Source organism: Leptodactylus fuscus, chromosome 11, assembly GCF_031893055.1.
Source record: "Leptodactylus fuscus isolate aLepFus1 chromosome 11, aLepFus1.hap2, whole genome shotgun sequence".
Lineage (NCBI taxonomy): Eukaryota > Metazoa > Chordata > Amphibia > Anura > Leptodactylidae > Leptodactylus > Leptodactylus fuscus.
Genome location: NC_134275.1, coordinates 3,266,853 through 3,294,161, shown reverse-complemented (window position 1 = coordinate 3,294,161; position 27,309 = coordinate 3,266,853). Strand labels below are relative to the sequence as shown.

Genomic DNA, 27,309 nt, shown 5'->3' with positions numbered 1-27,309 from the left:
TGCACCCGCAGCCCCATAGAAGAGAGTGGAGTGCTGGTCACACAAGAGCACGGGCGCTCTAGCCAATGGGACAGTATGGCATGTCTAGTCACAATGCCACACGAGATTATATGAGGGACTGTAAGCCACAGATCTAGTATCTATGTCACCGCAACCATGGCCTAGTGTGTAGCCTGACAACACAAGGATAAATCGTCACCAACACGTTGGCTCAGTGGTTAGCATTGAAGCCTTGCAGCACTGGAGTCCTGGGTTTGAATCCTGCCATGGACAACATCTGCAAGGAGTTTGTATGTTCTCCCCATGTTTGTGTGGATTTCCTCCAAATGTACATAGTGACCCCTATATCATATATCCCTATATGGGGCTCCCAATCTACAAAAATCATCACAGACACAAGCTGTAAGTTTGCAACAAGTCTTTATATTATCGTTTCAGGTTAAAATACAAAGACATTGCCACTGGATGTGAATACATGAAGACATCTGGAACCTTGGTGGAGACCGTCAGTAGGATTAAGCTTTAGGATGAAGCCGCCCAGGTCATTTCTAAGAGCGAACAGGATTCCGGGTGAATATCTGACAAGACATTTTCTTTTCAAGCCTTGGGATTCTTGCAGGCAAACAGAAAGGCGAGCCCTGGAGTCACCAAGCATCTTAGCTAAAACGCGACAGTGACTTTGTACAAGTCTATATACAAACCTCACCCCGGGGTCAGCGCTTGTGAACTTGTATGGACTACATAAAGATAAGCGGACTACAGGCGGTCCCGGGCAGCCGGCTACGGATCACAAGACATTGATTTATATAACCATGGCTAGAAAATAAATGGAGTAAGGCCGGCGTCGTAACAAATAGAAGTCAAACCAGACGGCACTTTGTGGATTTATTCGTGTGTCGTATGTAACACGGGTGGATCGCGTCCTGCAGAACATACATGTGATTACCTAACAGACTACACGGGCACCCGAGCCGCCCAGAATTCTGACCCTTCCATTGCTAGATCCTCATATAACATGGGGGCATGCATGTCACGGGACACCGAAATAAATAAAGAGAAAACAAAGGCCTGCTCCAAGGGAAAGGGACAGAGCAAGGCCGCAACCAAATGTCCGTCCTGAGGGCCCAAAGGAAAACCGGGGGTTAATCTAAAACAATCTGTGTCTGGAAATACTTAAAAGAGGCGCGGGGCTACGCTTTGTTTTTAGAGACGTCGTCCTTGTTTCTTCTTTTTACATCCCAGTTGTAAACCCTGGCCATGTCTGGAAGACGAGTTAAAGAAACAAAGTGGTAAACAGGGTAAACGTCTGATTTGAGCCTGGTAAGATTGGTCGCAGCGGCGAAACCGGGTTCTTTTCTTAACTAGACAAAGTCCTGCATGTCCGACTGTGTCCAGTTAAAAAACAAAACAAAAAACGTTTTTGCCGCGACAGGCAGAAGACGCTCATGGGCAGACACTTTGTGAATTTATTTTCACCCGTCTTACCCCGGTCTCTCTTTAACCTTAGTGCGGCGGCCTCTTTGCATGCCACACATTGTACACGGGCTGTGCTTGGTATTGAACCACGTAACCAATGACCAAGACATCCTAGACACCGGGATGTGGCCACAAGAGCACTACAGTGTCCTCAAACAGCTGATCTGGAGCGGTCCCAAGTTTTCAGAGCCCCTCCAGTCAGATACGGCTGACCCATCCCCAGAAAACAAAAGATACTTTACGTGCTCAGATTTCGTTGATCTGCTCTATATATGTACCAACGCACCCCAGTGGAGTCCTATAGAATACACCGCCACACAATAGCCCTGGTTTCTCATTGCCGTGCACTCACTACAATGCTGCTGTTCACTTTAGAGGGGGTGTCACAAGAACCGAGCAGCAGGAACCAGCCCCCCTGTTTAATTCAGGTGACCCCACTTGTGTTTTCCTCTTGTAAATCCTGCCTCTGCTGCCACGATATGGATAGGAGCACTTGGAAGCAACAGGGGCACTGCAGCTTGCCAAAGAGCTCATTTACAGAATGACAAAAACAGCAATGTTTAGGTGGCTCAGTGGTTAGCACTGCAGCCTTGCAGCACTGGAGTCCTGGGTTCAAATCCTACCAAGGACAACATCTGCAAAGACTTTGCTTCCTCCCACACTCCAAAGACATACTGGGGGGTGGGGGAAGCAATTTTGCTGCAACTAGTCCCATCATCATCACTCCCTAAATCGGTTACACGCCGCTCCTACCGTGGCTTGCAGGGTAATACGGTCGGCCAGTATCGACCTGTCTGGCCAGCCAAGTTTTCAATATGGCAACACCTTGAAGGATACTGACTTCAGTTGTGGTGAACTGGTCCCGTAAGAAGTCAAGGTCCTCTTCTGTAGATTCAAGATTCCTTGTGGCTGTAGACAAGTTCTTCTCTAGTAAAGCCTGCGCCTCGTCGATGTCGTACTCCAGCATTACATTGGCCTAGGAAGGAACAAAACCTCATGAGAAGAGGAAGACGCTGAGCATTGGACTACATGAGAACTCAAACACAGCAGAATCCACGAGCGATCCCACGTGGGAATGGAACTAAGCAGCAGACTGTGACCCCTTTATGATCACTGGTGGGGGTTGGGACGGACGTTGCGAGACCAATACTGATCGTTAGGACAGGCCAGACAACCTTACTGCAAGGTAAATCCTGATCACAAACGCTCTGCGTGCACGGTGTTTAATGTATATGCCAGGAACACATATATGTTGAGGATTTTCCTAGAGCCCCATACATACAAGTGGTCGGAAGCCCCCGGATATCAGGCGTCCAATGGCGGAAAATTCAATAAACAAATAAGATTAATCAGGAACCGCAATCAAATGTTCTAGGTTATTGTATTAATACATTGTTAGTGAGAGCCAGGATTAAACGTCTAACACAGCGCCACACCTGTATATCGTGGCTGTGCTTGGTATTGCAGCTCAGCCTATTCACTTGAATGGGACTGAGCTGCGATCAGGCCCTGTGACTGACGATATCACATCAGAGGTACATGTATGGTATATGATGGAAAGCTCAAATACTGGGTCCACAGAACCTAAAATATCAGTCTTGATGTGGAATTGAGTGTTCGGTGTCAGCACTGGGATGTCACTGCAGGAAACCTGGCTGCGTCTTGTGTTCCTCTTTTAGACGCTCACAAGTTAAACCGCGATAGTTCTCAGTTCCATCTGCAGGAACAGCACAGAAGTGTGAGCGGTCCCTGAAGAGTCACTTCCTGATTTGGGCTAAGACCCCCTGTGGCGAGCCCGGCACTTATGTGCTCCTGTTCTCTCGGGGTCCCAGCTATGAGTGATGATGAGAACTAGAATTGGTGGAGGCGATGAAGGGTTCTCTTTACAGAGGACAGGTCACCCCTCCTGACACAGAAATACTTCCCATTACTCCCTCCAGTGTTGTCATGAGATTATTATTTCGGAGCCTTAGGGTGCGTTCACACGATGTAATGTGCCGCGTGATATGGCACGTATACGCCGCGTTATTTTGCGGCCGTGATTTAGGTAGCGCTAATACAGGTGCAGCTTTTTGCATTTACTCACCCCCAACCACAAGCAGACTTTGTCCGTCGGCGGCACTGACGCTTTACAGTACAGATTATCCGCCAGCAAAAACCTCGTTTCCATCGGTTCGATTGTCCCCTGCAGAGAAGAAATCAGCACCAAGGGGTCAAACACACAATCGGGTCAAATCCTCCTGATAAATATCCCAGTGACACAAGGAACAGGCCTAAGGGCGGCAATAACCGGGCTCAGTTTGCTACAAGAGACTTGTTCAGTCTGAAAAGTTTTTTAAGTATTTTCCAATCTGCTGAGCAAACAGGTGTCAGCTCCTCAGTCTGCGCCGTTCGCTCCTTGCAATGGCTGACATCTTGGTCACATGTTGTGAAGGGTTAATACGGTACGGTACAAGAATCCCTGTTACACCGCCGATACCTACCAGAGGCGATCACTTATTACCTTTTTCTTCTGCATGTGCTTTAAAATTTCTAATGTTTGCTTGATTTCCGGGATCTGACTTTTTAGCCTAGGAGGAGACAAGACGTCAGGAGCCATGTTTGGGTTTCTATGTGACATCCTCCATGACGGCGATTGTACCGCGTGTGACCACTCACCTTCTCTTCTTCTGACTGAGATTCAATTCCATAAACTTATACTTCTGGTATTGTTCATCGAGCCTCTTCAGCACCGCGTCGGCCGTCTCATTGCCAGGCTTCTTCATGAAGGAATCCACATCTTCCTGCAGGACACAAGGACAGTAGAGACAGGTTAGATTATTCACAAGGCTACACTTAAAGGGATTCTACCATTAAAACTCAGTTTTTTGACCCTAACATGCAGGAATAGCCTTAAGAAAGATGTCTTTCCTACCTTTAGGTGTCTTCTCTGCGCCGCCGTTCAGTAGAAGTCCCGCTTTTCTTCGGTATGCAAATGAGTTCTCTTGCAGCACTGGGGGCGGTTCTCAGCGCTCAAACAGCACTGGGGGCGTCCCCAATACTGCGAGAGAACTCTCCAGCGCCGCCTCCATCTTCTTCAGGAATAGGCTCTTCATGTGTCGTCTTCTGGCGCTGGTGGTCAAACTTCTAGGACTCAAGCAAAGCCAACTGCGTATGCCTGCCGGCCACAGGAAAATGGCCGCTTACACCGTATTGTAAGCGGCCATTTTCTAGTGGCCCGAGCATGTGCAGTTGACTACCCGAGGCCTAGAAGATTGAAGCCAGTGCCGGAAGAAGACACGTTCCTAAAGAAGATGGAGGTGGGGCTGGAGAGTTCTCTTGCAGCATTGGGGGCAGGCCCCAGCGCTCAAACGGCGATGGGGGCGTCCCCACTGCTACCAGAGAACTCTCTCCAGCGACGCCTCCATCTTCAGCTGCCTCCTCCACTTCTCTGTCGTCTTCCTTCTGTGTCAGCTCTGACGCCTGCGCAGTCGGCTCTGCCAGCGAGACACTAGTAGAGCCGACTGCGCATGTCGGCCGGCGGCCATATTTTCGAGGCTGCAATTGCACACATGCACGGTACGCTCCTCGAAGTCTTCACCGAACAGAACATACTGCACATGCTCAGTAAGGTCTGTACAGACCCTCCGAAGCCTGGATGACTTCATTTGCATGTTGGAGGGTCTGTACAGACCTTACTGAGCATGTGCAGTATGTTCTGTTCGGTGAAGACTTCGAGGAGCGTACTGTGCGTGTGTGCAATTGCAGCCTCGAAAATATGGCCGCCGGCCGACATGCGCAGTCGGCTCTACTAGTGTCTCGCTGGCAGAGCAGACTGCGCAGGCGTCAGAGCTGACACAGAAGGAAGACGACAGAGAAGGGGAGGAGGCAGCTGAAGATGGAGGCGTCGCTGGAGAGACCTCTCTGGCAGCAGTGGGGATGCCCTCATCGCCGTTTGAGTGCTGGGGCCCGCCCCCATTGCTGCGAGAGAACTCTTTTGCATAACAGTAAAAAACGGTATTTCTAAGGAACGGCACCACAGAAACCACGTCTAAAGGTAAGAGACCAATAGACTTTCTAAAGGCGACTCCGATGTCTAAAGCAGAAAGAATAGTGATTTATTGGTAGAATCCCTTTAAGGTTATACACTTTATACGAGGAGATTCTTCTTTCATACGACACCAATATTTCCAGGATTATTTCCAGAGATATCAGCGGTTGTAAACACAGTCGGGATCAGGACGTGTAGAATATAATATAGAGGATAGAACAATCCCAAGCCAGACTCTGGAAGAAAATGTGTATGATTTATAAATGTAGGAGACGAGATTGCGGTTTGGAGCAGACCCAGTCACTTCTATGGCCCCTACACTGGTCTAGCGCTCTTACTGATCGGTGTCGGGGCCACAGAGACTACACACAAATGATGGGCCTGATTGTGCAGCGCAGGTTCCCAGATACAAGGACAGACGGATCCAAGATGGCAGACGATATACTGATACATGCAGACATAGGGATTGTGGATTGCAGGGCAGTATGTGCAGTCTTGTACATGTAGCCTAAGGGTTGGTTCACACTAGTGCTTGTATTCCATCCACAAGGAGTCTGCATGGAGACCCCCGAATGGAATACCAACGCTAATGCAAGCGCTGTGCAGTGGAAGCACACGGAGCCCATAGACTATAATACTGCCCACACAAATGAATTGTGACAGGAGGAGCAGTGACAGGAGGAGCAGTGACAGGAGGAGCAGAGACAGGAGGAGCAGTGACAGGAGGAGCAGTGACAGGAGGAGCAGTGACAGGAGGAGCAGTACTATAGTGACAGGAGGAGCAGAGACAGGAGGAGCAGTGACAGGAGGAGCAGTACTATAGTGACAGGAGGAGCAGTGACAGGAGGAGCAGTGACAGGAGGAGCAGTGACAGGAGGAGCAGAGACAGGAGGAGCAGAGACAGGAGGAGCAGTGACAGGAGGAGCAGTGACAGGAGGAGCAGTGACAGGAGGAGCAGTGACAGGAGGAGCAGTGACAGGAGGAGCAGTGACAGGAGGAGCAGTGACAGGAGGAGCAGTGACAGGAGGAGCAGAGACAGGAGGAGCAGAGACAGGAGGAGCAGTGACAGGAGGAGCAGAGACAGGAGGAGCAGAGACAGGAGGAGCAGTGACAGGAGGAGCAGAGACAGGAGAAGCAGTGACAGGAGGAGCAGAGACAGGAGGAGCAGTGACAGGAGGAGCAGAGACAGGAGGAGCAGTGACAGGAGGAGCAGTGACAGGAGGAGCAGAGACAGGAGAAGCAGAGACAGGAGGAGCAGTGACAGGAGGAGCAGAGACAGGAGGAGCAGTGACAGGAGGAGCAGTGACAGGAGGAGCAGAGACAGGAGGAGCAGTACTATAGTGACAGGAGGAGCAGAGACAGGAGGAGCAGTGACAGGAGGAGCAGTGACAGGAGGAGCAGTGACAGGAGGAGCAGTGACAGGAGGAGCAGTGACAGGAGGAGCAGTGACAGGAGGAGCAGTGACAGGAGGAGCAGAGACAGGAGGAGCAGTACTATAGTGACAGGAGGAGCAGAGACAGGAGGAGCAGTGACAGGAGGAGCAGTGACAGGAGGAGCAGTGACAGGAGGAGCAGTGACAGGAGGAGCAGTGACAGGAGGAGCAGTGACAGGAGGAGCAGTACTATAGTGACAGGAGGAGCAGAGACAGGAGGAGCAGTGACAGGAGGAGCAGTGACAGGAGGAGCAGTGACAGGAGGAGCAGTGACAGGAGGAGCAGTGACAGGAGGAGCAGTGACAGGAGGAGCAGTACTATAGTGACAGGAGGAGCAGAGACAGGAGGAGCAGTGACAGGAGGAGCAGTGACAGGAGGAGCAGTGACAGGAGGAGCAGTGACAGGAGGAGCAGTACTATAGTGACAGGAGGAGCAGAGACAGGAGGAGCAGTGACAGGAGGAGCAGTGACAGGAGGAGCAGTGACAGGAGGAGCAGTGACAGGAGGAGCAGTGACAGGAGGAGCAGTGACAGGAGGAGCAGTGACAGGAGGAGCAGTGACAGGAGGAGCAGTGACAGGAGGAGCAGTACTATAGTGACAGGAGGAGCAGTGACAGGAGGAGCAGTGACAGGAGGAGCAGTGACAGGAGGAGCAGTGACAGGAGGAGCAGAGACAGGAGGAGCAGAGACAGGAGGAGCAGAGACAGGAGGAGCAGTGACAGGAGGAGCAGTGACAGGAGGAGCAGTGACAGGAGGAGCAGTGACAGGAGGAGCAGTGACAGGAGGAGCAGTGACAGGAGGAGCAGAGACAGGAGGAGCAGTGACAGGAGGAGCAGTGACAGGAGGAGCAGTGACAGGAGGAGCAGTGACAGGAGGAGCAGTGACAGGAGGAGCAGTGACAGGAGGAGCAGTGACAGGAGGAGCAGTACTATAGTGACAGGAGGAGCAGTGACAGGAGGAGCAGTGACAGGAGGAGCAGTGACAGGAGGAGCAGTGACAGGAGGAGCAGTGACAGGAGGAGCAGTGACAGGAGGAGCAGTGACAGGAGGAGCAGTGACAGGAGGAGCAGTGACAGGAGGAGCAGTGACAGGAGGAGCAGTGACAGGAGGAGCAGAGACAGGAGGAGCAGTGACAGGAGGAGCAGTGACAGGAGGAGCAGTGACAGGAGGAGCAGTGACAGGAGGAGCAGTGACAGGAGGAGCAGTGACAGGAGGAGCAGTGACAGGAGAGACAGGAGGAGCAGTGACAGGAGGAGCAGTGACAGGAGGAGCAGTGACAGGAGGAGCAGTGACAGGAGAGACAGGAGGAGCAGTGACAGGAGGAGCAGTACCAGAGTGACAGGAGGAGCAGTGACAGGAGGAGCAGTGACAGGAGGAGCAGTGACAGGAGGAGCAGTGACAGGAGGAGCAGTGACAGGAGAGACAGGAGGAGCAGTGACAGGAGGAGCAGTGACAGGAGGAGCAGTGACAGGAGGAGCAGTGACAGGAGGAGCAGTGACAGGAGGAGCAGTACCAGAGTGACAGGAGGAGCAGTGACAGGAGGAGCAGTGACAGGAGGAGCAGTGACAGGAGGAGCAGTGACAGGAGGAGCAGTGACAGGAGGAGCAGTGACAGGAGGAGCAGTGACAGGAGGAGCAGTGACAGGAGAGACAGGAGGAGCAGTGACAGGAGGAGCAGTGACAGGAGGAGCAGTGACAGGAGGAGCAGTGACAGGAGGAGCAGTGACAGGAGAGACAGGAGGAGCAGTGACAGGAGGAGCAGTGACAGGAGGAGCAGTGACAGGAGAGACAGGAGGAGCAGTGACAGGAGGAGCAGTGACAGGAGGAGCAGTGACAGGAGGAGCAGTACCAGAGTGACAGGAGGAGCAGTGACAGGAGGAGCAGTGACAGGAGGAGCAGTGACAGGAGGAGCAGTGACAGGAGGAGCAGTGACAGGAGGAGCAGTGACAGGAGGAGCAGTGACAGGAGGAGCAGTACCAGAGTGACAGGAGGAGCAGTGACAGGAGGAGCAGTACCAGAGTGACAGGAGGAGCAGTGACAGGAGGAGCAGTGACAGGAGGAGCAGTGACAGGAGGAGCAGTACCGGAGTGACAGGAGGAGCAGTGACAGGAGGAGCAGTACCGGAGTGACAGGAGGAGCAGTACCAGAGTGACAGGAGGAGCAGTACCAGAGTGACAGGAGGAGCAGTACCAGAGTGACAGGAGGAGCAGTACCGGAGTGACAGGAGGAGCAGTACCGGAGTGACAGGAGGAGCAGTACCGGAGTGACAGGAGGAGCAGTACCGGAGTGACAGGAGGAGCAGTACCGGAGTGACAGGAGGAGCAGTACCGGAGTGACAGGAGGAGCAGTACCGGAGTGACAGGAGGAGCAGTACCGGAGTGACAGGAGGAGCAGTGACAGGAGGAGCAGTACCAGAGTGACAGGAGGAGCAGTACCGGAGTGACAGGAGGAGCAGTGACAGGAGGAGCAGTACAGGAGAGACAGGAGGAGCAGTGACAGGAGGAGCAGTGACAGGAGGAGCAGTGACAGGAGGAGCAGTGACAGGAGGAGCAGTGACAGGAGGAGCAGTGACAGGAGGAGCAGTACAGGAGAGACAGGAGGAGCAGTACCGGAGTGACAGGAGGAGCAGTACCGGAGTGACAGGAGGAGCAGTGACAGGAGGAGCAGTACCGGAGTGACAGGAGGAGCAGTGACAGGAGGAGCAGTACCGGAGTGACAGGAGGAGCAGTACCGGAGTGACAGGAGGAGCAGTACCGAAGTGACAGGAGGAGCAGTACCGGAGTGACAGGAGGAGCAGTACCGGAGTGACAGGAGGAGCAGTACCGGAGTGACAGGAGGAGCAGTACCGGAGTGACAGGAGGAGCAGTACCGGAGTGACAGGAGGAGCAGTACCAGAGTGACAGGAGGAGCAGTACCAGAGTGACAGGAGGAGCAGTACCAGAGTGACAGGAGGAGCAGTGACAGGAGGAGCAGTGACAGGAGGAGCAGTGACAGGAGGAGCAGTGACAGGAGGAGCAGTACCAGAGTGACAGGAGGAGCAGTGACAGGAGGAGCAGTACCAGAGTGACAGGAGGAGCAGTGACAGGAGGAGCAGTGACAGGAGGAGCAGTGACAGGAGGAGCAGTGACAGGAGAGACAGGAGGAGCAGTGACAGGAGGAGCAGTACCAGAGTGACAGGAGGAGCAGAGACAGGAGGAGCAGTGACAGGAGGAGCAGTGACAGGAGGAGCAGTGACAGGAGGAGCAGTGACAGGAGGAGCAGTACCAGAGTGACAGGAGGAGCAGTGACAGGAGGAGCAGTGACAGGAGGAGCAGTACCGGAGTGACAGGAGGAGCAGTGACAGGAGGAGCAGTACCGGAGTGACAGGAGGAGCAGTACCAGAGTGACAGGAGGAGCAGTACCGGAGTGACAGGAGGAGCAGTACCGGAGTGACAGGAGGAGCAGTACCGGAGTGACAGGAGGAGCAGTACCGGAGTGACAGGAGGAGCAGTACCGGAGTGACAGGAGGAGCAGTACCGGAGTGACAGGAGGAGCAGTACCGGAGTGACAGGAGGAGCAGTACCGGAGTGACAGGAGGAGCAGTGACAGGAGGAGTAGTACCGGAGTGACAGGAGGAGCAGTGACAGGAGGAGCAGTACAGGAGAGACAGGAGGAGCAGTGACAGGAGGAGCAGTGACAGGAGGAGCAGTGACAGGAGGAGCAGTGACAGGAGGAGCAGTGACAGGAGGAGCAGTGACAGGAGGAGCAGTGACAGGAGGAGCAGTGACAGGAGGGACAGGAGGAGCAGTACCGGAGTGACAGGAGGAGCAGTACCAGAGTGACAGGAGGAGCAGTGACAGGAGGAGCAGTGACAGGAGGAGCAGTGACAGGAGGAGCAGTGAAAGGAGGAGCAGTGACAGGAGGAGCAGTGACAGGAGGAGCAGTGACAGGAGGAGCAGTGACAGGAGGAGCAGTGACAGGAGGAGCAGTACCAGAGTGACAGGAGGAGCAGTGACAGGAGGAGCAGTGACAGGAGGAGCAGTGACAGGAGGAGCAGTGACAGGAGGAGCAGTGACAGGAGGAGCAGTGACAGGAGGAGCAGTACCAGAGTGACAGGAGGAGCAGTGACAGGAGGAGCAGTGACAGGAGGAGCAGTGACAGGAGGAGCAGTACCGGAGTGACAGGAGGAGCAGTGACAGGAGGAGCAGTACCGGAGTGACAGGAGGAGCAGTACCAGAGTGACAGGAGGAGCAGTGACAGGAGGAGCAGTACAGGAGAGACAGGAGGAGCAGTGACAGGAGGAGCAGTACAGGAGAGACAGGAGGAGCAGTACCGGAGTGACAGGAGGAGCAGTGACAGGAGGAGCAGTACCGGAGTGACAGGAGGAGCAGTGACAGGAGGAGCAGTACAGGAGAGACAGGAGGAGCAGTGACAGGAGGAGCAGTACAGGAGAGACAGGAGGAGCAGTACCGGAGTGACAGGAGGAGCAGTACCGGAGTGACAGGAGGAGCAGTACCGGAGTGACAGGAGGAGCAGTACCGGAGTGACAGGAGGAGCAGTACCGGAGTGACAGGAGGAGCAGTACCGGAGTGACAGGAGGAGCAGTACCGGAGTGACAGGAGGAGCAGTGACAGGAGGAGTAGTACCGGAGTGACAGGAGGAGCAGTGACAGGAGGAGCAGTACCAGAGTGACAGGAGGAGCAGTACCGGAGTGACAGGAGGAGCAGTGACAGGAGGAGCAGTACAGGAGAGACAGGAGGAGCAGTGACAGGAGGAGCAGTGACAGGAGGAGCAGTGACAGGAGGAGCAGTGACAGGAGGAGCAGTGACAGGAGGAGCAGTGACAGGAGGAGCAGTGACAGGAGGAGCAGTGACAGGAGAGACAGGAGGAGCAGTACCGGAGTGACAGGAGGAGCAGTACCAGAGTGACAGGAGGAGCAGTGACAGGAGGAGCAGTACCAGAGTGACAGGAGGAGCAGTGACAGGAGGAGCAGTGACAGGAGGAGCAGTGACAGGAGGAGCAGTGACAGGAGGAGCAGTGACAGGAGGAGCAGTGACAGGAGGAGCAGTGACAGGAGGAGCAGTGACAGGAGGAGCAGTGACAGGAGGAGCAGTGACAGGAGAGACAGGAGGAGCAGTGACAGGAGGAGCAGTACCAGAGTGACAGGAGGAGCAGAGACAGGAGGAGCAGTGACAGGAGGAGCAGTGACAGGAGGAGCAGTGACAGGAGGAGCAGTGACAGGAGGAGCAGTGACAGGAGGAGCAGTGACAGGAGGAGCAGTGACAGGAGGAGCAGTGACAGGAGGAGCAGTGACAGGAGGAGCAGTGACAGGAGGAGCAGTACCGGAGTGACAGGAGGAGCAGTGACAGGAGGAGCAGTGACAGGAGGAGCAGTGACAGGAGGAGCAGTGACAGGAGGAGCAGTGACAGGAGGAGCAGTACCAGAGTGACAGGAGGAGCAGTGACAGGAGGAGCAGTGACAGGAGGAGCAGTACCAGAGTGACAGGAGGAGCAGTGACAGGAGGAGCAGTGACAGGAGGAGCAGTGACAGGAGGAGCAGTGACAGGAGGAGCAGTGACAGGAGGAGCAGTGACAGGAGGAGCAGTACCAGAGTGACAGGAGGAGCAGTACCGGAGTGACAGGAGGAGCAGTACCGGAGTGACAGGAGGAGCAGTACCGGAGTGACAGGAGGAGCAGTACCGGAGTGACAGGAGGAGCAGTACCGGAGTGACAGGAGGAGCAGTACCGGAGTGACAGGAGGAGCAGTACCGGAGTGACAGGAGGAGCAGTGACAGGAGGAGTAGTACCGGAGTGACAGGAGGAGCAGTGACAGGAGGAGCAGTACCAGAGTGACAGGAGGAGCAGTACCGGAGTGACAGGAGGAGCAGTGACAGGAGGAGCAGTGACAGGAGGAGCAGTGACAGGAGGAGCAGTGACAGGAGGAGCAGTGACAGGAGGAGCAGTGACAGGAGGAGCAGTGACAGGAGGAGCAGTGACAGGAGGAGCAGTGACAGGAGGAGCAGTGACAGGAGGAGCAGTGACAGGAGGAGCAGTGACAGGAGGAGCAGTACAGGAGGAGCAGTACCGGAGTGACAGGAGGAGCAGTGACAGGAGGAGCAGTGACAGGAGGAGCAGTGACAGGAGGAGCAGTGACAGGAGGAGCAGTGACAGGAGGAGCAGTGACAGGAGGAGCAGTGACAGGAGGAGCAGTGACAGGAGGAGCAGTGACAGGAGGAGCAGTGACAGGAGGAGCAGTGACAGGAGGAGCAGTGACAGGAGGAGCAGTGACAGGAGGAGCAGTACCGGAGTGACAGGAGGAGCAGTACCGCAGTGACAGGAGGAGCAGTACCGGAGTGACAGGAGGAGCAGTACCGGAGTGACAGGAGGAGCAGTACCGGAGTGACAGGAGGAGCAGTGACAGGAGGAGCAGTACCAGAGTGACAGGAGGAGCAGTACCAGAGTGACAGGAGGAGCAGTGACAGGAGGAGCAGTACCGGAGTGACAGGAGGAGCAGTGACAGGAGGAGCAGTACCGGAGTGACAGGAGGAGCAGTACCAGAGTGACAGGAGGAGCAGTACCAGAGTGACAGGAGGAGCAGTACCAGAGTGACAGGAGGAGCAGTGACAGGAGGAGCAGTACCGGAGTGACAGGAGGAGCAGTACCAGAGTGACAGGAGGAGCAGTACCGGAGTGACAGGAGGAGCAGTACCGGAGTGACAGGAGGAGCAGTGACAGGAGGAGCAGTGACAGGAGGAGCAGTGACAGGAGGAGCAGTGACAGGAGGAGCAGTGACAGGAGGAGCAGTGACAGGAGGAGCAGTACCGGAGTGACAGGAGGAGCAGTGACAGGAGGAGCAGTACAGGAGAGACAGGAGGAGCAGTGACAGGAGGAGCAGTACAGGAGAGACAGGAGGAGCAGTACCGGAGTGACAGGAGGAGCAGTACCGGAGTGACAGGAGGAGCAGTACCGGAGTGACAGGAGGAGCAGTACCGGAGTGACAGGAGGAGCAGTACCGGAGTGACAGGAGGAGCAGTACCGGAGTGACAGGAGGAGCAGTGACAGGAGGAGCAGTGACAGGAGGAGCAGTGACAGGAGGAGCAGTGACAGGAGGAGCAGTGACAGGAGGAGCAGTGACAGGAGGAGCAGTGACAGGAGGAGCAGTGACAGGAGGAGCAGTGACAGGAGGAGCAGTACAGGAGAGACAGGAGGAGCAGTGACAGGAGGAGCAGTACAGGAGAGACAGGAGGAGCAGTGACAGGAGGAGCAGTACCGGAGTGACAGGAGGAGCAGTACCGGAGTGACAGGAGGAGCAGTACCGGAGTGACAGGAGGAGCAGTACCGGAGTGACAGGAGGAGCAGTGACAGGAGGAGCAGTGACAGGAGGAGCAGTGACAGGAGGAGCAGTGACAGGAGGAGCAGTGACAGGAGGAGCAGTACCGGAGTGACAGGAGGAGCAGTACCGGAGTGACAGGAGGAGCAGTGACAGGAGGAGCAGTGACAGGAGGAGCAGTGACAGGAGGAGCAGTGACAGGAGGAGCAGTACCGGAGTGACAGGAGGAGCAGTACCGGAGTGACAGGAGGAGCAGTACCGGAGTGACAGGAGGAGCAGTGACAGGAGGAGCAGTACCAGAGTGACAGGAGGAGCAGTACCAGAGTGACAGGAGGAGCAGTGACAGGAGGAGCAGTACCGGAGTGACAGGAGGAGCAGTGACAGGAGGAGCAGTACCGGAGTGACAGGAGGAGCAGTACCAGAGTGACAGGAGGAGCAGTACCAGAGTGACAGGAGGAGCAGTACCAGAGTGACAGGAGGAGCAGTGACAGGAGGAGCAGTACCGGAGTGACAGGAGGAGCAGTACCAGAGTGACAGGAGGAGCAGTACCGGAGTGACAGGAGGAGCAGTACCGGAGTGACAGGAGGAGCAGTGACAGGAGGAGCAGTGACAGGAGGAGCAGTGACAGGAGGAGCAGTGACAGGAGGAGCAGTGACAGGAGGAGCAGTACCGGAGTGACAGGAGGAGCAGTGACAGGAGGAGCAGTACAGGAGAGACAGGAGGAGCAGTGACAGGAGGAGCAGTACAGGAGAGACAGGAGGAGCAGTACCGGAGTGACAGGAGGAGCAGTACCGGAGTGACAGGAGGAGCAGTACCGGAGTGACAGGAGGAGCAGTACCGGAGTGACAGGAGGAGCAGTACCGGAGTGACAGGAGGAGCAGTACCGGAGTGACAGGAGGAGCAGTGACAGGAGGAGCAGTGACAGGAGGAGCAGTGACAGGAGGAGCAGTGACAGGAGGAGCAGTGACAGGAGGAGCAGTGACAGGAGGAGCAGTGACAGGAGGAGCAGTGACAGGAGGAGCAGTACAGGAGAGACAGGAGGAGCAGTGACAGGAGGAGCAGTACAGGAGAGACAGGAGGAGCAGTGACAGGAGGAGCAGTACCGGAGTGACAGGAGGAGCAGTACCGGAGTGACAGGAGGAGCAGTACCGGAGTGACAGGAGGAGCAGTACCGGAGTGACAGGAGGAGCAGTGACAGGAGGAGCAGTGACAGGAGGAGCAGTGACAGGAGGAGCAGTGACAGGAGGAGCAGTGACAGGAGGAGCAGTACCGGAGTGACAGGAGGAGCAGTACCGGAGTGACAGGAGGAGCAGTGACAGGAGGAGCAGTGACAGGAGGAGCAGTGACAGGAGGAGCAGTGACAGGAGGAGCAGTACAGGAGAGACAGGAGGAGCAGTGACAGGAGGAGCAGTACCGGAGTGACAGGAGGAGCAGTACCGGAGTGACAGGAGGAGCAGTACCGGAGTGACAGGAGGAGCAGTACCGGAGTGACAGGAGGAGCAGTACCGGAGTGACAGGAGGAGCAGTGACAGGAGGAGCAGTGACAGGAGGAGCAGTGACAGGAGGAGCAGTGACAGGAGGAGCAGTGACAGGAGGAGCAGTGACAGGAGGAGCAGTGACAGGAGGAGCAGTACCGGAGTGACAGGAGGAGCAGTACCGGAGTGACAGGAGGAGCAGTACCGGAGTGACAGGAGGAGCAGTGACAGGAGGAGCAGTGACAGGAGGAGCAGTGACAGGAGGAGCAGTGACAGGAGGAGCAGTGACAGGAGGAGCAGTGACAGGAGGAGCAGTGACAGGAGGAGCAGTACCGGAGTGACAGGAGGAGCAGTACCGGAGTGACAGGAGGAGCAGTGACAGGAGGAGCAGTGACAGGAGGAGCAGTGACAGGAGGAGCAGTGACAGGAGGAGCAGTACCGGAGTGACAGGAGGAGCAGTGACAGGAGGAGCAGTACAGGAGAGACAGGAGGAGCAGTGACAGGAGGAGCAGTGACAGGAGGAGCAGTACCGGAGTGACAGGAGGAGCAGTACCGGAGTGACAGGAGGAGCAGTACCGGAGTGACAGGAGGAGCAGTACCGGAGTGACAGGAGGAGCAGTGACAGGAGGAGCAGTAACAGGAGGAGCAGTGACAGGAGGAGCAGTGACAGGAGGAGCAGTACCGGAGTGACAGGAGGAGCAGTACCGGAGTGACAGGAGGAGCAGTACCGGAGTGACAGGAGGAGCAGTACCGGAGTGACAGGAGGAGCAGTACCGGAGTGACAGGAGGAGCAGTACCGGAGTGACAGGAGGAGCAGTACCAGAGTGACAGGAGGAGCAGTACCAGAGTGACAGGAGGAGCAGTACAGGAGAGACAGGAGGAGCAGTACCGGAGTGACAGGAGGAGCAGTACCGGAGTGACAGGAGGAGCAGTACAGGAGAGACAGGAGGAGCAGTACAGGAGAGACAGGAGGAGCAGTGACAGGAGGAGCAGTACCGGAGTGACAGGAGGAGCAGTACCGGAGTGACAGGAGGAGCAGTACCGGAGTGACAGGAGGAGCAGTACCGGAGTGACAGGAGGAGCAGTACCGGAGTGACAGGAGGAGCAGTGACAGGAGGAGCAGTGACAGGAGGAGCAGTGACAGGAGGAGCAGTGACAGGAGGAGCAGTGACAGGAGGAGCAGTGACAGGAGGAGCAGTGACAGGAGGAGCAGTGACAGGAGGAGCAGTGACAGGAGGAGCAGTGACAGGAGGAGCAGTGACAGGAGGAGCAGTGACAGGAGGAGCAGTGACAGGAGGAGCAGTACCGGAGTGACAGGAGGAGCAGTGACAGGAGGAGCAGTGACAGGAGGAGCAGTGACAGGAGGAGCAGTGACAGGAGGAGCAGTGACAGGAGGAGCAGTGACAGGAGGAGCAGTGACAGGAGGAGCAGTGACAGGAGGAGCAGTACAGGAGAGACAGGAGGAGCAGTGACAGGAGGAGCAGTGACAGGAGGAGCAGTGACAGGAGGAGCAGTGACAGGAGGAGCAGTGACAGGAGGAGCAGTGACAGGAGGAGCAGTACCGGAGTGACAGGAGGAGCAGTGACAGGAGGAGCAGTGACAGGAGGAGCAGTACAGGAGAGACAGGAGGAGCAGTGACAGGAGGAGCAGTACCGGAGTGACAGGAGGAGCAGTACCGGAGTGACAGGAGGAGCAGTACCGGAGTGACAGGAGGAGCAGTACCGGAGTGACAGGAGGAGCAGTACCAGAGTGACAGGAGGAGCAGTACCAGAGTGACAGGAGGAGCAGTGACAGGAGGAGCAGTACCGGAGTGACAGGAGGAGCAGTGACAGGAGGAGCAGTGACAGGAGGAGCAGTGACAGGAGGAGCAGTACAGGAGAGACAGGAGGAGCAGTGACAGGAGGAGCAGTACCGGAGTGACAGGAGGAGCAGTACAGGAGAGACAGGAGGAGCAGTACCGGAGTGACAGGAGGAGCAGTACCGGAGTGACAGGAGGAGCAGTACAGGAGAGACAGGAGGAGCAGTACAGGAGAGACAGGAGGAGCAGTACCGGAGTGACAGGAGGAGCAGTACCGGAGTGACAGGAGGAGCAGTACCGGAGTGACAGGAGGAGCAGTACCGGAGTGACAGGAGGAGCAGTACAGGAGAGACAGGAGGAGCAGTACCGGAGTGACAGGAGGAGCAGTACCGGAGTGACAGGAGGAGCAGTGACAGGAGGAGCAGTACCGGAGTGACAGGAGGAGCAGTGACAGGAGGAGCAGTACCGGAGTGACAGGAGGAGCAGTACCGGAGTGACAGGAGGAGCAGTACCGAAGTGACAGGAGGAGCAGTACCGGAGTGACAGGAGGAGCAGTACCGGAGTGACAGGAGGAGCAGTACCGGAGTGACAGGAGGAGCAGTACCGGAGTGACAGGAGGAGCAGTACCAGAGTGACAGGAGGAGCAGTACCAGAGTGACAGGAGGAGCAGTACCAGAGTGACAGGAGGAGCAGTACCGGAGTGACAGGAGGAGCAGTGACAGGAGGAGCAGTGACAGGAGGAGCAGTACCGGAGTGACAGGAGGAGCAGTACCGGAGTGACAGGAGGAGCAGTACCGGAGTGACAGGAGGAGCAGTACCGGAGTGACAGGAGGAGCAGTGACAGGAGGAGCAGTACCGGAGTGACAGGAGGAGCAGTACCGGAGTGACAGGAGGAGCAGTACCGGAGTGACAGGAGGAGCAGTACCGGAGTGACAGGAGGAGCAGTACCGGAGTGACAGGAGGAGCAGTACCGGAGTGACAGGAGGAGCAGTACCGGAGTGACAGGAGGAGCAGTACCGGAGTGACAGGAGGAGCAGTACCGGAGTGACAGGAGGAGCAGTACCGGAGTGACAGGAGGAGCAGTACCGGAGTGACAGGAGGAGCAGTATCGGAGTGACAGGAGGAGCAGTGACAGGAGGAGCAGTACTATAGTGACAGGAGGAGCAGTGACAGGAGGAGCAGTACTATAGTGACAGGAGGAGCAGTGACAGGAGGAGCAGTACTATAGTGACAGGAGGAGCAGTACTATAGTGACAGGAGGAGCAGTGACAGGAGGAGCAGTACTATAGTGACAGGAGGAGCAGTACTATAGTGACAGGAGGAGCAGTACTATAGTGACAGGAGGAGCAGTACTATAGTGACAGGAGGAGCAGTACCGGAGTGACAGGAGGAGCAGTACTATAATTGTAGGATTCTCCCGGAAGATACCATTGTTAGTCTATGGGGGTGCACAGAGTTTGTTTTCATACATCCAGACTACTTGAAGCTTTTATGTAAATCTCAGACACCCCCCACAGACTTTGTATGAGGGGCCCCATGTGCTCCGAGCGGGGCGGATCCTTCCAGCAGCAGGGGGCGAGCAAACGCCAAGCACTGCCATGTAAGGATGCGGCCGCCTAGGCAACCATCCCCGCGGCCTGCACCGCGCCAGGAGCCCCGCGCCTCACGTATCCGCAGCCCCCTCCCACCACCCGCACACAACCCATCCGTACCACAAAGACGGCCTCGGGGATGCCCAGGTGCACCCGCTTTATACCAGCCACACCACCGCCTTCATTGGCCGTCGCCATCTTGGAAGCTGTGCGTGCTCTGCGTCAACGTGCTTTATTACTACGAGGACGTACAAAGACCAAGCCCCACCCCTGTCATCGCTGATTGGTTGAGCAGCGTTGGTCGATCACTATGGTAACAGTAGCTCAGAGTTGTCGGGCGGTGTCTGGGCGCCATTTGTCACAGCCGGGCGGTTCCTGTCGGATTGTAAAGGAGCCGCTCATAGACCATAGAGTAGTGGGGGATATAGTATATATGTAGTGTATACAGTACTGGGGGATATAGTATATATGTAGTGTATACAGTACTGGGGGATATAGTATATATGTAGTGTATACAGTACTGGGGGATATAGTATATATGTAGTGTATACAGTACTGGGGGATATAGTATATATGTAGTGTATACAGTACTGGGGGATATAGTATATATGTAGTGTATACAGTACTGGGGGATATAGTATATATGTAGTGTATACAGTACTGGGGGATATAGTATATATGTAGTGTATACAGTACTGGGGGATATAGTATATATGTAGTGTATACAGTACTGGGGGATATAGTATATATGTAGTGTATACAGTACTGGGGGATATAGTATATATGTAGTGTATACAGTAGTGGGGGATATAGTATATATGTAGTGTATACAGTAGTGGGGGATATAGTATATATGTAGTGTATACAGTAGTGGGGGATATAGTATATATGTAGTGTATACAGTAGTGGGGGATATAGTATATATGTAGTGTATACAGTAGTGGGGGATATAGTATATATGTAGTGTATACAGTACTGGGGGATATAGTATATATGTAGTGTATACAGTACTGGGGGATATAGTATATATGTAGTGTATACAGTACTGGGGGATATAGTATATATGTAGTGTATACAGTACTGGGGGATATAGTATATATGTAGTGTATACAGTACTGGGGGATATAGTATATATGTAGTGTATACAGTAGTGGGGGATATAGTATATATGTAGTGTATACAGTAGTGGGGGATATAGTATATATGTAGTGTATACAGTAGTGGGGGATATAGTATATATGTAGTGTATACAGTAGTGGGGGATATAGTATATATGTAGTGTATACAGTAGTGGGGGATATAGTATATATGTAGTGTATACAGTAGTGGGGGATATAGTATATATGTAGTGTATACAGTAGTGGGGGATATAGTATATATGTAGTGTATACAGTAGTGGGGGATATAGTATATATGTAGTGTATACAGTACTGGGGGATATAGTATATATGTAGTGTATACAGTACTGGGGGATATAGTATATATGTAGTGTATACAGTACTGGGGGATATAGTATATATGTAGTGTATACAGTACTGGGGGATATAGTATATATGTAGTGTATACAGTACTGGGGGATATAGTATATATGTAGTGTATACAGTACTGGGGGATATAGTATATATGTAGTGTATACAGTACTGGGGGATATAGTATATATGTAGTGTATACAGTACTGGGGGATATAGTATATATGTAGTGTATACAGTACTGGGGGATACAGAGACCTGCAGCTCACACACGGGGCCATAGTGCGGGCACCGCAATTTCACGCATGCGCAGTACGTTCGGCAATCTTCGCCGAACAGAGCGTACTGCGCAGGCGTCCGACAGTACGCTGAAGAAGCAAGGGGAGGACACCGAAGACCAGAGAGGCGGCGCTGCAGTCGGTTTTCGAGTTGCAATGGGGACGCCCCCATCGCTGCGAGAGAACTAATTAGCATACCGGTACAAACCGGTATTTTGAACGAACGGCGCGGCGGAGAGCACTTCCACAGGTAGGAGACGAATATATTCCGACGTGGTAACTAGAAAAAAAAGTGTTTTAGTGGTAGAATCCTTTTAAGCCATGAGCGCTCCACCGCAAAGGAGCATGGGAAGAATATGCAAATCTGTTTTCCATGATGTAATTAAGTGCTGTGAACAGTCTGGGCCTATGAGCGCCTCACATGGCTTCTAAGTCATTATTAAGAGTTACCAGGTCTGATTAATGCCCCGGCAGTATAACGCCCTCATATAGCCCCATATAGCAGTCTAATGGCGCCCACCAGGCCAAACATGCAATATAACTGACCCCTCAGTGACCCCCAAATGGAAACCCCGACACAGATGTGAGCTGGGCCTAAGGCACCTCTTACATACATGTCTGTGTAATTTGTTTGGCTCTCTCACAATACATTTACATTTCATCGCACTCACACTGTACGGCGCTATAGACACTGCTGTGCAGAAGGACGTTACTGACTGTCAGGAACGCCCTTCTGACTGTAAAGCACTACGGTACTGGGACCGCTAGCTCTTTATCCGGGGCACAGATCAGGAAAGCCGGAAGTGCGCTGAATTCAGCAGTAAATAGAACTGCCTGTGCCCAAATCAGTGAAAGGTCCTCCTTAAAGGGTTTGCCACATTACAAATACTTAACTCCTATCCCAGGACAGGGGATAAGTGTCTGATCGCAGGGAATTGCCGGTCCCCCCCCAGTGGTCAGGAGGTCGAGGGGCTTCTGAGACAAAAGCACAACTTGCTGTGTATTGTGAGGTCAATAGGACACCTCATAAGCCCACCTATGTGCAGGCACCTTCTGATAGTTTGTATCAAGTTTGCCACCCTAGGCTCGGGACGTGATGTCCAAGGTCAGAATAGATCGCTACACGATCTGTCCTTGCAGGGGATCACCTCTAGGCACATCTTGCTGTCATTCCGTGACACACAACTTAGACCAGTGCTGACATCTTGGCTTGGACACGTAGCAATCTACCAGCAGTCTCTCAATTCAAGAATTCTATCGCGCTCAGTTTGTGACAACTTGCAGTAACTGGCAACAAACGGCCTCACCGAGACATCCCTCCCTTCCCCCCCCAACCACCACAAGATTCTATTTGTGAAGCCTTTTGTGTCTAAAATAAACTTTGCCTCCAATCTGGATTTTATGCTCCTCCCACATGTCACAGCTTGGAGGTAGGTGTTTGCAAACTTGATCATTTGCAAATCTTTGCAACACATGCTCCTCCTCGATTTGCATTGTCCTTGGTTTTGCAATTTCAAGGTTGAGGTGTGTGCATACATCTAGTTAGACTTGCATGAGAGCTGGAGCAGAAGAGATGAGATGCAGAAAAATCCAAAGCGAGAGATGCAGAAAGCCCCACCAATGTGCCGCCCACCAATAAACATTATTTACCTAGTTTGACATCACAATGGGGTATTGTGACATCTCGTTTAACTCATGACAATAGGGCTCTATAACCTCACAATGTGAACTGTGACCTCATAATAACGTATTGGGACAACAATAGGTATTACATTGGGGAATTGTGACATCACAACTGGGCACTGAGATATCACAATGGAGTATTATGACATTAGGACAGGCATGGTGACATCACAATAGGGCAATGGTCCACAGCCAGTCAGTCAATCGGGAACCCCAAAGCAAGGTCCATCGATGGAAGGGAGAGTATGGGATGGAAGACATTGTCTGGCCCTGAACTCGACCCCATCAGACACCTTTGGGATGAACTAGATCAAGTTCCTCTTATTGAACATCAATGTCTGACATCACAAGTGATCTTTTCAACAAATGGGCAACAATTCCTACAGACCCCAAAATCTTGTAGAAAGCTTTCCCAGAAGAGTAGGCTGCTAGAGATGCAAAGAGGGGACAAACTCCATATGAATAGCTGTGGCTTCTGAGATATCATAAGAGCTCCCATAGGATCGCAACAATTTACTCCATATAATGTATGTACCACACACATATGTGCATGCAAATGAGCATTTGGTGCTCCCGAGGCAAGGCCGCACCTTCCAGCACCATCTTCTTTTGTAGTCGCTGAATATTACTGTCCATGGGACATATCAGTCTGTTTTGGCACGAAGTTACAAACAAAAAAGCCTCTCACTAAAACCATCTGCCACCAAAACAGCTCTGGCCCATTTAGTCATGGACTCTACAAGACCCAGGGTAGCTGCGGCTGGATGCCAATGCAGTGCACCAGCATCCAGTCACGCACTCCGCTCCGGATTAAGCCCAAATGAATGTCCTAGTTGGCATTGTCTTCAGGCCGATGTCACAAGGTGACTCCGCCTGAAAGACTGAGCAAGTCGCTTCTTTTTTCTGGGATCTGGAACAAACGGCTCCCGGAAAAAAAGAACGGACCGGCTCCCATTGATTTCGACAGGAGCCGTCTTTTTGGTCAAACCGTTCTTAAACAATTTTTGCAGAGTGGCAAGGGGCCATTCACCTTCTGAAATAGATCCCTGCCACTAGAGAATACGATGACCATGGTGGAGCGTACTTGACCTGTACAAAATTTAGGTTGGTGGTATGAGTCAAACTAACAGCCACATAAATTGCAGGTGCCTAGCTTCATAAGCAGAACGTTGCTTAGGCCCGGTTCACATCTGCACATGGGTTTCCATTCGGGAAGTCTGCGAATGGAAACCTAACCCGCAGACCGCACAGACTATAATGGAGTCGGTGTGGCTTCTGCACAAGTTCTAAAAGACAACTCAGACAAGCATACAACAAAGTTCACATACCATTTTATTATAACATTATTTCATTCTTTTTGAGATATCTTATTTCAATACCACACTCTGAGATCCACATTCTTGTAGTAGATGGGCACAGTAAACCTCGGCTTCGATGTCCTTCTCCCTCCATTGCCGCAAATGGCTATAATGGCAACGCGGACTGAAGAGATCACTGAAATATTCGGATGTTCTCGTTATGATTAAATAAATATAGACTGATGCGTTTCATCTATTGAGCTAATTTGGCATCGACTAATCATAGTCCACGATAATCTGCACGTTGTCAAGATCCTTTTTGAAAGGACGTTGCTTTGAGAAATAGGATTTAAAGGTAAAGGACGCGTCAGCGTTAAAGAAAATTATTAATTCAGGATATATATATAATATATATTTACATAATAAAAAAAATGTACTGTCTTTAAAGTAAAGTGGCACGAACAGCAAGAGTTACACGTCTCCTGCTTACTGGTTACAAAGGAGAAACTTTCTTTAAGCGGTGTCAAAAAGGGAAAAAAAATAAAAAATCGCCTCCTGTCATGTGCAATATGTTGAACACAGAAGTCACGGCTGAATCTTAAGGGTGAAATATACAGAAGAAAAAAAAAAAGTGGATGACGACAAGGAGCGAGAGATACCATTTATATAACAAAAAGTTGTGACTTTACAAAATGACCTCGGACCCACACTTAAAGGAAAAATTTCCGACAATAAAGACATCTTATTGCATTGCCATCGGCTCTACTGGTTCCTACAGCTCCAGAGTTCATCTCCGCAGTATAAAATATTGGCTTTCCTGACGTGGACTTCTCGTGAAGACTGAACCTGGTCCTCGGGATACACAATATCGTGTTTAGTTTAGCACAATGAAACCTGACAATCCTACGGCTCACCCTCCGTTGAGCAAAATCTTCAGAAAAGCTACATGTGTTGTCAGGAAGAAAGATGGGGAGTGATGTGAGATTGAAGAATGGAGAAGGGAAGGGACAAGGAGAAAAAAAAAAAACAAGACTACAAAACCCCTTTCGTGTTGTTGGACAAAGGCACCTCAATGTTCACATTTAGAAATGTTTTATATATCTGATTTTTGCCTACCACCAGTGTAGTAAAAAAAGAAAGAAGGATGGGGGTGTTTTTTTTGGTTTTTTTTTTTGGAGCAGCTTTTACACAGTCACATTAGACTCCATGGCAGAAGGACAGTTCTAACCAACAATCTCTAAAGCAGGGGACTTTATATGAAACTGGAATCACGTGGGTGCCCTGGTAAGACCGTGCCAGCAAAGGACTGGATATCCCTTTTTCACCAGTTTTTGGTTGTCAATGCCTCCTTGCTGCTTTGGCTGTTTTACATGAATTGCATCTGGGAGAAAAAAATAATAAAATAAAATTTACCACTGTAATACTAAAACATTTATTTATTTCTACTAATGAGATCATATATAGACGAGATTAATATGACAAAAACAAAAAAAATAAAATTTTTATAATATATATATATATATATATATATATATATATATATATATATATATAGCCTTCTTCAATTCTGACCACACTGTGGGGATATTCAGTTTGCTACCTGACATTCAGCATTGAGATACACATGTAAGTCTATAGGGAAGTTTTAAAAAGACCAGCACTTCATGCATCAGCCTTGACCGCCTCTGCACCTCTGTGTGTTCCAGAATTGCATATATACATATCCTAGGACAAGGGTCGGCAACCTTCCACAGTCCAGTTGTTATAAAACTACAACTCCCAGCATGCATATTGCTCTGCTATTCTTGGAACTACCATGGAAGTTACACAGAGCAGCACTACTTGGCTGTTCCTTTAAAGGGATCCTATTATTAGAATCCCTTTTTTTCTAACACGTAGGAATAGCCTTAAGAAAGAAAGATTATGAATGATAATCTGTTTTCCCTTAGCCCAAACAGCAGCACAACTGGGGTATTTCTGCCCCTAATGAGCTGTTAGGACAGGTGGAATTTTTAATTACCTAACAGCTTTTGACCTCTATAAGAGGCCGGAAGACCTGCTCCTCCCTTGTGTTAGTAACAAGTATGATATACAGAGCAATCTATGCCAAGAGCTACACACATATACACAAAATCTGTACAATAGCACCTCTTGGGGAGGGAGCCTTGTGCTGCTGTTTGGGCTAAGGGAAAACAGATTATCATTCATAATCTTTCTTTCCCCCTACGCCCAACAGCAGCACAACTGGGGATTTAGCAAGTATTATCTCCCCTAGGGCGGGTCCTCCTGGCAGGCTGATGCCAAGACGGAGTGCCCAAATGCTGTAGCATCGGCCGTACGCCAGTCCAATCTGTAGTGTTTGGCAAAAGTCAGCTGTGAGCTCCAAGAGGCTGCAGCACATATCTGCTCTAGAGAGAGGAACCGTGTCTCTGCCCATGATGTCGCCACTGCTCGGGTGGCATGGGCTCGTAGGAAATCTGGAACAGGAAGATTCTGAGCCCGTAGGGAACAGCTGATAGCTTCTCTGATCCATCTAGACAGGGTTACCTTTGATGCTTTAGCGCCTCTATTGTGGCCAAACACATTAACTAGAAGATTCTCTGATCTTCGGAACGGTGCTGTACGATCCAGGTAACTACGTAGTGCTCTTACCAGATCCAGTGTGTGTAGCTTCTCCTCCTGCTCAGTGGCAGGGGAGGGAAAGAAACCCGGTAGGGTGATCACTTGATTGGTGTTCTGAAGTGTGGGTACCTTCGGCAAGAATCCTGGGACGAACCTTAGCTGTATTCTGTCAGGAAAGAAAGTTATAAAAGGTTCGGAGGCTGCTAGAGCCTGCAATTCGCCAACCCTCTTGGCGGAGGTTATTGCCAACAGAAAGGTCACTTTAAATGACAGGTACTTCCAGTCCACTTCAGATAATGGTTCGAAGGGGGGCGCACATAGCCCTTGTAGAACCGCGGCCAGGTCCCACCTGGGGACAGGGGGCCGTACCTGGGGGCGGAGCCTGGCAGCCCCCCTAAGGAACTGTTTGACAAGAGGATCTTGTGATAACCGTGTCTCCAGGAGAGCAGATAGAGCTGACACTTGAACCTTGAGGGTGGCAGGTGCTAGTCCTCTCTCCAAGCCGTTCTGTAAGAACTCTAGGACTGCATCTCTGTCTGGATCGCGGTGGCTGCCTGTACACCAATCTCGGAATATCCGGGCGATCCTTTGGTAGCTCTGATTGGTTGCCTCTGCTCTTGAATGGGCTAAGGTACTTAGCACTCCCTGGGACAATCCTCTATCTGCGCGTATGGCGCGGTTAGCCTCCAGGCAGTGAGGTTGAATTTGTCTAGGCCCAGGCACGGCCGACTGTTCAGTGACACCAGGTTCCTGACTGGTGGAAGCCTCCAGTAGTTCCCCCGACTCATAAGGATAAGGTCGGTGAAACATGCCCTTTTTGGCCAGAACGGCATGATCACTATTGCCGAAGTCT

The 27,309-nt window shown here is 52.5% G+C and overlaps 2 protein-coding genes across 5 annotated transcripts in view; both read right to left on the bottom strand.

The window, feature by feature from the left end:
• Nucleotides 1-403: 403 nt before the first annotated feature.
• On the bottom strand, nt 404-19,346 carry VBP1 (VHL binding protein 1). Its single transcript, XM_075260348.1, has 6 exons — nt 19,227-19,346; nt 4,135-4,259; nt 3,980-4,046; nt 3,563-3,661; nt 2,314-2,452; nt 404-1,261 (listed from the first exon to the last, which is right to left on the bottom strand). The coding sequence occupies exons 1-6, from the start codon at nt 19,302-19,304 to the stop codon at nt 1,191-1,193; spliced, it is 579 nt and encodes a 192-aa protein (XP_075116449.1). The 5' UTR covers nt 19,305-19,346; the 3' UTR covers nt 404-1,190.
• Nucleotides 19,347-23,981: 4,635 nt separating this feature from the next.
• Nucleotides 23,982-27,309, bottom strand: part of LOC142184530 (phosphatidylinositol-binding clathrin assembly protein-like) — a 29,067-nt gene continuing 25,739 nt past the window's right edge. For all 4 annotated transcript variants that reach the window (XM_075259434.1, XM_075259436.1, XM_075259433.1 and 1 more), the window contains exon 20: nt 23,982-25,215. In XM_075259434.1, coding sequence (XP_075115535.1) covers nt 25,201-25,215 — 15 coding nt within the window. In that variant the 3' untranslated portion in view covers nt 23,982-25,200. The remainder of the gene's footprint in view (nt 25,216-27,309) is intronic.